Source organism: Ruditapes philippinarum, unplaced genomic scaffold, assembly GCF_026571515.1.
Source record: "Ruditapes philippinarum isolate M1 unplaced genomic scaffold, ASM2657151v2 ctg18392_1_1_1_1, whole genome shotgun sequence".
In the NCBI taxonomy this organism is placed as follows: Eukaryota; Metazoa; Mollusca; class Bivalvia; order Venerida; family Veneridae; genus Ruditapes; species Ruditapes philippinarum.
The window spans coordinates 1-13,939 of NW_026860363.1; the positions used below are offsets into that span (position 1 = coordinate 1).

A 13,939-nucleotide genomic window follows, 5' to 3' on the forward strand; every position below is an offset into this window, starting at 1 on the left:
TGAAAGTTGTTTCTTTCATATTGTACTCGTGCGTTTACATGATTTGGTAATTATACGTAGAGAATTTCCAATTTGCCAATTTTTCATAGCTTTGATTTTTAATAGAAACTTATATTTTTATAAATCATCAACCATAGAATGTTTTCCAGTTGGAGGCCGCCATCATTGATATTTCCAATTTAGCATCGTTGACTTCAAACCACGTATACCGCACGGCTGTAGGTTCGAATTCCGCTGTAATTCTTTCACGCGAGGAACCTGCCCAGTCAGCATACGGAACGACTGTTGTTTACTGAGGCCGGTTTTCGTGCCTTAAATAATGCACGGATGTTTTCCTTCAACAGTAAAGCTAGATAGTCAACATATGTGTTTGTGCGGTGCAAAACGAAACTCAAACAGACCTTGGATTATAAACTGTAAAGCATAAATGAATAACACGACCTTTATAATAATTTTGTCTGTGCATTTTTCTTTTGAGCTGGTATATTACTAAATGTGGTTTATGTGCTTCATATATTTTATTTTTCTATAAAACAAAGTGTTGCAAAAATAATGATTGTTCATTTCCTTTTCACATTTGAAATGGCAAATTATAAGATAATGATTTACAATTTCCAACCTTGTAGTATTTTAAAGCGCTACTTTTACTCTTTACGTATTAAAGCATTGAATGGAATTTATGACTATACCTTTAGAAATAATAACTCTTCCGAGACAGCCAAGTAACTGCATTTGTTTATCATCTGGATTTACCAGCATATCTACTTCTAGTTCGGTCATGTCACCGACCAACGCAATCAACTTTCTGTCTCCTAAGCATGTACATTCGGCAGCAACACGTGTGCTTCCAACAGGTGTTATACCTATGTTACCTCCCTCGATTGAAATAGTGCATTTAAAAAGAGTCTGTTTTCTTTACTTTGCCATTCAATTTTGTTACCTTAAGGACTGTCTCCTGTAACCCTGGTGATAACCCACAAACATAAATGCCACTATAATGCTCAAGCGTTTTTATCTGAACACTGTAAGCCTTTTGGCCATTTTCAATGTCAGTTATTTCTTGTCGATGATGTTTTTCAATCAATCTAATAACTTCTTTCGAATAGTAAAGATTCTCTGACATAATTGTGCTTGAATCTAAAAATTGCTTTACTTCAGCGATGACTGCCTTATGGATATCCTTAGTTACACAGACAATTACTTGAGTTTCATCTTCTGCAATGCAAATGCCTATTTTTCCATTGTAATGTGTAAGTAAGCTATCCTTTTTCTTCGCCCAAGTGTCGGTCCTCATATAAGGCACAGAGTCTGCATCATATTCAATAACTTCTTCTTTAATGCCTTCCAAAATAATTTCAGTACACTCATCAAGCATTTCTTCTTGCATGCAACATATCAGAAGAGAAGACTCGTTTATTTCCCAAACTGCCTGTAATCCATTTTCTTCCAAAATGTTCTGGATGAAGTGAACAACATCTTTAGATTTATAAAGTGCAATGCACATGTTAGACGATACTTTTACTTGTCTCTTTCCAAAATTACTTTTCATCTCATACAATTTTATTTGAGCTTCCTTTACAGATTCCACTGAACCTTCAAAAGCGATGACATTGTTTTCAATGTCAATTTCCATTTGCAAATCATCTAAGTGTTGCTTAACTTTCTGCTCTGCATTATTGCGTTTCATGAGGCAGAGTTCGATTGGCTGAAATCCTCGTATATTGTCTCTATATCTTTGTCGGTCCTTTTCAAATTTTTGTTTCAACATTGTCATGGTACAATTAATTTCTTTTTTGGTCACATCTACAACTTCATTTTCCCCTACAATGACAATTGCATGTTCTAACTTGTTCAAAACAACTTGTGCAGACTCAGGTTTTTTTTATCGAAATTGATTTTAAATGTTCCGTAAGGCTGTCCCAAATATCTGGAAGGACATCCAATTTTATCAACGATAGATCTCCAATAAATACATTTACTATTTTCATTATCCGTTCGGTCCATATCTTTGCACGTTTAAAGCAGCCAGGGGCGGAGAAATCAAGAGTGCATTCAATAAGCGCAGTTTTGTTTGATTTAGAGGGCCATTTTAAATTTCCATACTCCTTAGACAATTCCTCTTCCAGTTTCTTTCTGTAAAATGGAACAGTATGGCAGAACTCTATAACTCTTGGTTCAATGTGAGACAAATCTATCGAATCTGGTACTCTAAAAACTCTTTCCCTACTTTGTACTTCTGACCCTTTAAGTAACGCTTGGTAACATTTTACATAAATTAATTTGCCTCCGAGTGTGTGTTCTTGTTCTAATAAATTGTCGACAACTGGAATATAAGAAGTTGAAATAGAGAGAACAACAACCCCTAAAGAAAGTAAAAAACAACAAATGATAAACACCAATTTATTGCTTTTATATTTTTATCATTTGAAAAGTCTCGTAATACTAGCTTATTCGGAAAAGTAGCTAGACCACGAAATAATCTCATATATAAAATTTCAAGGAAAGGTTTATATCTTAAAAATTGTTTTTTTACTCTTCTTCTCGGAGATAATTTTCATATTTTGACGGTCACCATCAAGCACTGCCAGGGAAAATGAGATCCGGTCCCATTACGTTATTTAGAGACAGCCAATTAGTTGGTACACGAAACCCTTTGTTTATGATCGGGAACCACTAACGAAATGTTGGTGTGATGTGTGCCCGTTTACTTAGATCTTAAAATATAGTTCATTAAGATAATAGCATACGAGAGCGTTAATATCATTCCGCTTCTATTATTGTATTTATACATATCTTGCTCTCAGAATGAAATGGAATACAATCAGTTGTAAAATAAAACCTTTGAAGTCCTGAAAATACACCAAACAAGTTCTCTCTGATTTGTTCATGATAGTTTTCTCAACTTTTCCTCTTTCTCCAAATTTGAACTCAAAATAAAATCTTATGGTATCTTCGCTAACTTCAAAGGGAATGTTTGCTAGATAGACACAGTCTGAAAGGGGTACTCTGCCAACAGTAAGATTCGAACCTTCTAAACAGTAATTTTGGCATGCCTTCGTTAATTTTGTGATGTCTGCAAAATATTATTAGTAAAATTTAAGTATTCACAAACGTTTTAGTAACACCTATCACTACAATTCAGACCAAACACGTCTTGGATTTTACCCTTATTTCGTTTATTTTTATTTTTGTTTGGAAAGGAAACGAATAACATTATTAGCTGCAAATCTATATATTCAATTATACACTGAATGTACAATGCAAATTCTAACGGTTGGGATAAAATAATAAGAATGTAGATAAAATACAGATATTATATAAAGGAATATATTCTTCTAATAGCTTCATGTTACTAATGTCTTGTTGTGTGCACTTTTATACTTTAAACGCATATATAAATCAAAATAAGAATTGTTCTTGAAAAAAAGTTGTTAACTTTATTGCTGTATTGTTTATTTTCCAATCTGCATATGTAAAGTCTAAATTGTGCTAAAGTAAAGGGCCGTTCCGAGTAGCAGTCATTTGCCAACAACGATCATGTTGATTCCCCCCTTTGAAATTCCCTATAAAACGAAATAGCGGTCACTTGTTGTCTGTGGTCAGTGGCCGTAAAAAGTATCCTCTTGACCATTTTTTTGTCCCCAGCAACGGTCAGAGGTGTATTATGACCGGGCATTGTTTGTTTTGGCACGATTAAAACAACAAAACATTAGGGGAAAATGATCACCCGACCGTTCACAATCATTTTTAGTTGAAGAAACACATCAGATATGCAATAGGTGTGAAAAGGTAATTGAATATCCGAATTACGGGGTTGTCGGTATTTTTATATTTGATTGTTTGATTATTTAATTGTAGAGCATGTTCCAATTATAATAATTAATCAATTTGAATGTATCGCTTGTGTCTTTGATGTCATATATTACAGCTATAAAACTACATCTGCATACTTTATTGTCCAGATAATTAGAGACAGAATCCTTATAACTAGAGCCAAAGTTGCCAATTCTAGATCTTGTTTTCAAAATTGTTTTATTACAAGTAGTATAAAAATAACATTTGAGCACGAAAAAAAGTCAAAAATAAGATTTTAGACTTAAGAAGAAAGAGTAAATGTGATAAAACTTAATGAAAATGAAAATGTTTCAAAGTGGAAGAGTTAAGGCTGAATAAGCAGGTGATGGAAGGACACAAATTCATTGCAATTTTTATGGAAAAAAAACGTGAAATAATTGGAGGAATTTGAAAGCAATTAAAATATCAATTACAAACGGCCGCGCCATGAGACAACTTTTGAAAGAATAAAACATAAAACAAATGATGATACTAGTCGTAGAATTAATGTATCCTGTCCATTTTTGAAGGAAAAAGCACTTAGTTGATTTAGGTGTGACTGACTTTGACTTCCTAGGCTCTAATGGCTGGCTAGAGAGTTTTCTTCCACGAAACAATATTGTGTTTTAGACAATGTCGTAGGAATGTGATGTAGACAAAACATTTGTTGAAGAACGACAAAATAAACTTCCGACACTGTTTGAGGGTTACAAACCATACAATAGATTCAATATGGACGGGACTGGGTTGCTCTATAGAGATTCAACAAAATCAAAGTTTTTCAAAAACGGGGAAGATTGTGCCGATGGCAAGCGATCGAAGGAACGTCTGACTGTAGGTTTGTGTGCCAGTATGACATGTTTGTAAGTAAATATATATTAATCGTTACTCATTGAACATGTGAGAAACATTTATTTTAATGTTTTTTTAGGTGTTATCAAAGTTAAAGTTATTGTGTATTTTGTATAGTGACAGAATGCAATTTGTTTATGTTTTGCTATTTTTAAGGCAAATTATTTCACATTCAAAGCTGCAGTTATATCCATTTCTAAGGCTAAATGCGCTTTTAAAAAATAGAAATGGGAGATAATTAATCAGCAAAATCCTTAAAAAATGTATGAACTTACTTATAAGTATGTGCATTCACAGCATGGTTATATTTTAAGGTTTTATGCATACTGGCTCCAGCGAGGAATGTTGGTTAATTACTAAGTTCCACCTAGTTGTTTCCAAAATTTTATTGATTGTTGATTTATCTCATCGACACAATGAATATTCATATTGATTAAACTATTTAATATTTAGCCAAGCACCACTTTCAAACCAGTGAGATACGTAATGTTTAAGGGCTGGTGAGTAGTCTTCACCTTTTTTTTACTTGATTTCCATTATTGGATTACCATTTTGATGCAGTAATTGTTATTATTTCATTCTTAAGCTATTAATAATAATAATAATAATAATAATAATAATAATAACTTTATTTACCGAAGGTAACACATTAAGACATATACAGATTGCAACATCTTATTTACAATGCGGCCTTCTAAAATAAAAATAAAAACACACACACAAAAGAACACATATCAATCAAAGAAAATATAACATGTAAAAAGAAATGATTAAATGGTTATCACAATTTTAACATATACATGTATTAACACATATACTGAACATTCATACAATTTATTTTATTTATCATTAAACATAATACTTTCATCAGTGCATCATTTTAATCTGCAATTTAAAAAGTAAAATTAACTTACAAAATTAACACAGTCAAAAAACTTGAAACTAAGACAGACACCCATTATTAGAAAACATAATAATAAAAAACACATGTATGAATATAAAGAGCGTATCCTGTATATATAAGACATACGGACCGTGCTAAAGTTGATTAAATAAGTATTTCTTGAAACATTTCTTAAATATTGACAATTTTGTTCTTCTTCTTATAGTCAGTGGTATGGAATTCCAAATAACCATGGCATTAAATTGGAATGTATCATTAAAATAATTAGTACGTGGTTTGTAAGACGAAATTAAATTTCGGTGAGATATCGATCTTAGATTATACTTTTGATTATTAGATTTGGTAAGTAAGTCTCGGATATATTGAGGGGACATATTATTCAATGCTTTATATACTTGGACACCGCTGTGAAAAATACATCTTTTCTTGAAAGGCAATATTTTTAATCTTTTGTATAAATTTTCTGATTGCTTTCTCATTGGAAGGTCTAGAGTAATTTTGCAAATTCGTGTTTGTATTTTGTATATTTGGCATATATATATTTTTGTTTTCTTTTCCCCATATATTACAACAATAATCAAAAATAGGAAGGTATGCATTATAAAAAAGCATGCGAGATTCCTTATTTAAAAAGTACTTTATACGCCTAAATAAATTAACTTTAGAGTTCAATTTTTTACACACATCATTTACCTGACAGTGCCAATTGAGTGTATTTTCAACATAAATACCAAGCAGTTTTTGTGATTCTACATTGTCAAGAGTTGAGTCGTTAATTTTCAAATTTAATGCTTTTGCAATCTTTAGCTTTTGTCTACTACCTACCAGCATACTTTTAGATTTTTTAGGGTGTAAAGGCATATTATTTATTTTACACCACTAAACAATCATATTAAGGCTATATTGTAGTTTTTCTTCTATAACTGATATGTCATCTCCAGATTTATGCAACGTGGAATCATCAGCATATAAATCTATGTTAACATCATCGCAAATATTTGGGAGATCATTTATATAAAGAAGAAACAGTAAAGGACCTAATATTTAGCCTTGTGGAACGCCAGAGGTAACATATTGTACGTCAGATTTTAAGTCTCCAATTTGAATTATTTGCATACGATTAGACAGATACGAATGAAACAGTTTTAATGATGTGACAGAAAAGTGATAAAGTTTGAGTTTATATAAAAGTATTTCATGGTCAACTAAATCAAACGCCTTTTGCAGGTCTAAAAATACTGTACCTATATATTTGCCACTATCAACATCTTTTAGCCAGGAGTCTATCAAATGAATTAGGGCCGTATTGCATGAATGATTCTTTCGAAATCCTGATTGTTTATTATGTAAAATATTTGTTTTTTGGAAAAAATGCTGTAACTGATTAGCTATGTGACGTTCAAAAATCTTAGATATTGTAGGCAAGATAGAAATAGGTCGATAGTTGCTCGGATCATCTTTCAGTCCAGATTTGAAAATTGGAATAACTCGGGCATTTTTCAATTCATCGGGAAATATTCCTTGTCTTATACTGTTATTAATTATGCTAGCAATCATTGGGGTCACAAAGTCACCACACGATTTTATTGTTGACATTGTTGTTTATATGACTTACTATAATTATATGTGTTAAAGATAATTAAAGTTAATTTCCTGTTTTATGAAGAAAAAAAACAACAACAAAAAAACAGATGATACTGAGTATTAAGGGACGTACGTCAAGGCGGACCGTGGGACAGGGCGGACCGTACCAGCGCGGACCGGATGTTTGGACGGGGCGGACCATATTTTGGGACAGGGCCGACCGTGACTCGAGACGAGGCGGACCATGTATATTTTCAAATTAAATATTGCTATTTAATTTTCTATTATATATATTTCGGCATCATTATCATCCTAAACATGTCGTATATATATAAGCATTTTCATATTGAACAGATTTGTATTAACAAATCTAAACATCCATCTAATACTAGTTAGATCTACATATGTATATATTAATCATGTGCACACGACCAGAGACATAGATAACTATGTCTCTGACACGACATAAGGCAGATTGTGGATTAATCTAACTTTATATTTAATATTATAGATATTGACCCATATACAATTATATGTGTAAGCTAATGGGAATGGTTTGAGAAAAAATCTCATGTTTTCCTTTTGCGCTAATTTTAATATAAACTTGAAACAATTACCTTAATTGTAATATTTTTTATATTTACCAGAACAGAACAGAACAAAGTTTCTGTTCTGTTCTGTTTATATATACCATTCATAACATTTTAGCTGTATAGAGGAATTTAGATTATTTATATTACTTAATTACAATATGAAAACGAAGAAATAATTGATGTATACTAATTCACTAAACAGATATCATCTTAATTAAAGTAGAGCACAAAAACCAATTCTAATATAATGAACTAACACGTCAAAGAATCAAATTGAGGAGACTTCAACACAAGTCAACCAAGAGCATGCAGTTAAATTTCATGAAATTATGGCTATAATATTCCAACAAGACATAATATTTTTTATAGCTGTGCAAGTCATTATGACCCTGTGTAATTATGGGTGTAAATATGAATATATGAATGACCGAATACTACATATTACAGTGAAAATATCAATATACATGCGGCTGCTTTTGTATATATATATATATGTTCTTCATTACATGTTTGTGTATCTGTAAAGAAATAAGTGGGATGCCATTCTTAAATTTTGGGGAATCTCCTTAATTTTACACTGCCTAAATATGCTCCCATGGATACACACTGCTGTTTCACAAACAACTTCCTGCCTCATATCCTTGCATTAAAGCAAACCAACTTTCTTTATTACTTTTTTATATTCAAGAGCATTCGTTGTTTAAACTCATCTTTATATATTAATTAAACACTTCTTCTTGTCATTAATTGTAGACTAAAGTGTAGTGGTTTTAACAAGTTTGCGCTGGCATTTTCTTTTTTACTTTCATATAATTATGCAATAACCTGCTGAAATTCTCTAATGCACTTTTCCAGAATCCAGTTAAACTGTCCACCACTTTTGGGGATATTCAGGTTAAAGTTTAGGTCAGCCTGTTAACAGTACACAGTCTGGTCAGAAAGCACTCGACTGTCATGCCGAGTTAAGCAATGGAATTATGTGTTTTAGTGATAGCATAGCTATCTTGTAATGTAGCAATTTATTCTTCAATGGTTTGTTAAGAAACACTGACCTACATAGAGATAAGTTAATATTTCAGTCAGAATTTACTGACTTGTGTAAAGACGAAAGATATCAACTGCTTCTAGTAACAAAGGGTAAAATAAAACACAAACAAAAAACTTTTTCAATCAACACTTTATCTGATGAAACAATTTATATAAAATTGTCCTTTTTCTTTCTAAAACATGTCTCTATAATTAAGAATGAATGGTTTTCTAAATAACGTAAGTGTTATTGTTTTAGTAATTGATGTTGAATAACAAAATGTTCACTGAAAATCGTCATATTGTGGAGTTGTAATACATGTTAAAGCTAAATGATTGTTGAAAATATATTATTCATGTCACTGCTCAGCTATTTCTGTGCTACTGTTACTGCTGTGCTATTGCTAACTGCTGTGCTACTGTTACTGCCAATTTCAAGTTTTCTAATTATGCTACTGCTACTGCTGTGCTACTGCTACTGCTAACTTCACGTTTCCTACTGCTGCTGCAGCGGTTACTGTCTCTTCCCATGCATCAAATCCAAATATTGTGATACCAAATACTGTGATAACGTCAAAACAAACAGTGTCCTGTCTACTGCATATTTCTTAATGTCTATTGCAATGACATTGGTCAAAGAACTATAAGTTTCAGTGTTTGTGTATTTACTCAAAGGTGGCAGTCGCATAATAAATGTGACGCACGCATCCAGGCTATCTCAAAACTATGTTCACTGCGACTATATTAAAACCTGGCCCCGTGTTCACTAAGAAAAGATCAGGATCAGGATCAAGTGATCCTGATTTTATTTTCATTGTTTTGTGTTACTAAGATTAATCGCGTTTTGCCAGAATTAAATGGCAAATATTCAAATATGTAAAAAATTGCTGATTTGCAATGAAACCAAACTATTTTGGGATAAAATGAACAAATAACAAAACAAATACAAAAATATTTGGATCAAAATAAGGATCAATTTTAGGATCAGGATCAATATTTGGATCAACTGTAAAATGCCAATATCTTGCAAAAATAACATTAAATTTATTCTAAAATTTCATAAACTTCCTATTGCAAGTCCAGTTTTATCAAATTAATATTAAATTTGATCCTGATCTTGATCCTTTAATCTTTGTGAACACGGGGCCTGGTTCTAATAAAGGATCGATCTTTAATTCTTGATTTTACTACTTCTGGACCGAATAACATGCTCGATTTCGAAATATTCACTTATATGCCTTGCTGGGGCTTGAGCGGTCAGAGAATCCTAGCGTATAAGGCGAATGCCTTCCACCGAGTACCTCACGATCGATTGGTGGCTGGTATCCAGGATAATAATTATGCCCTAAACATTAAAGTAGACCATCCTGGCATGTATACCCTCCACTCGGATCCTGGAAATTGGCCTTGCTGCATGGAGGATGGTGAACCGGCTTTTGCTTGTGGCTTGAGCCTTCAATAATCCTCACGCCATATCCCCGGCCTAGCTAGAATATACCACAGGGACTCGAGTGGGCGCTTGACAAGTAGAGATCAACCTTTTGACTATCCTTAGCCATTAATCATATATGATGTTATGAATTTATGAACAATAATTGATTGTGCTCGGTCATATGGCTTAAAGCCAGCCAATTTCTATATACAGGGGCATTCGTGGCCGAATGGTAAATGTCTTCGACTCGCAAGCACTTACCCCTAATCGCTGTGTTTGAATACCGGAAACGAATTTCGTATTGCTTAAGTGGGAAAGCGGGTGGTTCTAACCAAGTACCCGTTCGGGTATGAAAATGACCAGAGTGGCACCTGGATTTCTTACTCCACCAAGAAAGCTGAACGTCTATTGGTCATATAGGAAACATTTTTTAACATAAAACAAATTAACATTAGATAGTGACTGTGTATTGTGTACTACTTACTGTAAAAATCTAATAATACAAGACGTTAACACATTACGAATATTTTGCTGACATCGCAAACGACTGTGTCTAGCGTCCTGTCTTCTGTTTACTGCCTACACCACATTGCTTACTACTAACAGCTAAATCTACTGTCCACTGCCGATTATTATTTCTTTCTGTTTCAAAGTATACAACCTATAAAGAACTTTATAGTCGCTGAAATAGTTGCAGTCTCTGTGCTTTTACATATAGTTGTCCAAGAAGCCATCCTCGTTTATTTTTACTGATTTTATACAGTTAAGTTATGCTAACTTGCTTCTAAGAATTATGCAATTATAACAGAATTCAATAGCAGAATAGCAAAATATGTAATAGAAATATCTTTTTAAAACATAAATGATATTATCATAACAAGAACCCATATTTGAAGCATTATTTTGCCAATTTTTGAATTATTATAAGCAAATATCAAGGTTTTCCTCTCCAATAAAGGAAAGATTTTACGCAAAATCAATTTTCATAATTTTCAACGGGTTTGGCGGCCATCTTGGACGCCATCATGGATTACTGAGCCAAATGAATATCCATTCCGGATACCAAACTAGAGACCTAGTATATAAAACTTGCTTTTGGCTGACATAAATCACTTCGTTGTCATTATACCCTATTTGCAGCACTAATAAGTGTGCATGTGAAAATGGTCTCATATTTGCGTCTACTTTGATACGATCATGCTGAAAATTTCAGTAAACAAAATTTAGAGACATAATATTATATTCCATTTATTGAACTTCATAAGAAAGACAGATTTAATAAGCATGCCAAATAAAACCTGAAAGTGCGTTATAAAATTATTCTTGGCAGCCTTATGGCATTGATGTGACACAACCTTTTCAGCTCACCTATCACAGTGACGTGGTGAGCTATTGTGATCGCTTTTTGTCCGGCGTCCGTCTGTAAACTTTTACTTTAAAAGACAACTCCTCATAAACTGCTTAGTCAATTTCATCCAAACTTCACAGGAATGTTCCTTTGGTGGTCACCTTTAAATTCTAAATATATAAAGACTGTCCCACTCTTTTTATAAATTGAAAGTTTAACAGATACATTCCGACGGATAATTACACACACAAAAGCAAAGAAACATCAATATTTAATTATTTTTATTTCATTAAAGCGCGGTCCGCCTCGTCTCGAGTCACGGTCCACCCTGTCCCAAAATACGGTCCGCCCGGTCCAAACATATGGTCCGCCCTGATATGGTCCGCCTTGTCTCACGGTCCGCCCTGTCTGTAATTCCGTATTTAGTACCTCATAACCCATATATACCTGACCAGGTACGTATATTAACGGTATCCGCAACTCTATACAGTAAATCAATAACGGTAAATTATGCTGTCGTGGTAGATAATCCATCCAGACTGCCGATCGTTATTGATTTTTATCGACGATTACATATCATTAAGCGGTGTGATATTTTACCTTGGTTATTTAAATTACCGTCAACATGTTATTTTCTGTTCAATTTTTTAAAAGTAACATATTCTAGAAAGCTGAAAGATAGATTTTTTCAAATATATATTTTATAAATCAGAGCGTTTAGTATGAAGAAAATTACGACGAGTTAAACACAGAGTTTGTTTTTTTTGTCTCCCGATTATGTCAAAACTTCAGTAAAAATAATGATGCCCTCTTCGAACAAATATAAGATTTTTTCGTAATTTATGGTCCGAATTTAGCAAAATACCTATCAAAAGAAAGCTGAGAATTTGATCTTTTTAACCGTGTAATTATCATTTACAAAGCTAAATTATTTCCGGAATTGTAACGAGTAAAAAACGCAACTTTTACTACCAGCCAAATCGCGACTGCACACGAAAGAAATTTTATATACATGTAGTAACAAGTTATTATTGTTTCGTCATTTTTTTGCCGAAATTTGTGAAAAATTATTTATAAAAAGCTTATAAACTGTAGTTTTAATTTTTTTGTTTTTCAATTTCTATTGTGTATCTTAAATAAATGCGAATAAGATATCGTGAAGAATCACATGACCAAAATCATCTTGCATATTTCGAACGCAACTTTTACCATATATTTAACTTATTAAGCCCTTAATATTTTTTTATTTGAACATTGTTTAAAGAATGAAGTTATCTATCTATCTATTTTTAAAATTGAATAAAAGTATGATTATATAATTTTCAAACTGCACCAGAAAGAGCTCTTATAAAAATGTTCGTTTTCTCAGGTACGTATATTTTTCTGAAAAACGGCCTAAACATTTTTTGTTATGAAAGTATTGTGAAAAATAAGTACATTGTACCGTCATAATTGATGTTTTCTGCAGATTCAGTAATTGATTTAATCACGGTTATTAATGTGCATCTATTTAATTGTTCAATTGTGATAGTTTTCACACTTTTTCTATCAGTCGGTCCTGTTTGAAACTGTTTTTTAGTGGGTAAGGCTAGATTATTACTATATCCAGTTAATTGTTTTTATTTATTTAACATATTTTCTGTGTTGCTTTTATACAATTATATTGAGCAAACTGTTTCACCACTACATATGTCAGTATCTTTCAGGTTCTCTTGAATGAACGTACATTTTTTCGAGAGAATAGACATAAAGGTATTGGAAATAGTAGTATCAGGGGTAATGTAACGATTCGCCACACTAACGATTCGCCACAGAGTAATAACGATTCGCCACAGTTAAAAAACGATTCGCCACGTGTTCAAATACAAACTTGTTCACACCTGTTTGGAAAACTTTTTTATAATTTATATTTCATTTGTTAATAACATAAATAGATTACACTGAATAAAGCTTTTATTGAATAAAAAACACACGAAAACCAGATATTTTATTACCAAAATTACATCAATTATCGTAAATCAATTTTCGTAATGATCACATGTTTTTGCAATATCTTTTTTTAAATATTTTACATATATATAAATGAATGATAATGATATTGTTACGTTCTTTGTTCCTTTATTTGCTATTTCTTCTCTTCTTCTTATATTAATTGACAATTATGTTTATGATTATTCAACATATAATTATTTTCTTGTAAATGTACTCCTGTAATAATGTTACTTTAATAAATTGAAAATCCGCGATGGGGGCTTTAAGTTCATGTTACTTGTATCACGGATTTATATTACATGTAATATAAATCCGTGCTTGTATTAAGAAACATTATTAAATTATTGTCATTGTCAAATTATTAAAACAAAAGG

At 32.2% G+C, this 13,939-nt stretch overlaps 1 protein-coding gene across 1 annotated transcript; it reads right to left on the reverse strand.

The window, feature by feature from the left end:
• Window positions 1-895: 895 nt before the first annotated feature.
• LOC132759795 (uncharacterized) lies at window positions 896-3,137 on the reverse strand. Its single transcript, XM_060751643.1, has 2 exons — window positions 2,840-3,137; window positions 896-2,323 (listed from the first exon to the last, which is right to left on the reverse strand). The coding sequence occupies exon 2, from the start codon at window positions 1,772-1,774 to the stop codon at window positions 896-898; it is 879 nt and encodes a 292-aa protein (XP_060607626.1). The 5' UTR covers window positions 1,775-2,323; window positions 2,840-3,137.
• Window positions 3,138-13,939: the final 10,802 nt, after the last annotated feature.

What these genes read in the sequence shown, in the direction of transcription:
- LOC132759795 (XM_060751643.1), bottom strand. Translation starts at nt 1,774, where the DNA reads ATGACAATGTTGAAACAAAAATTTGAAAAGGACCGACAAAGATATAGA.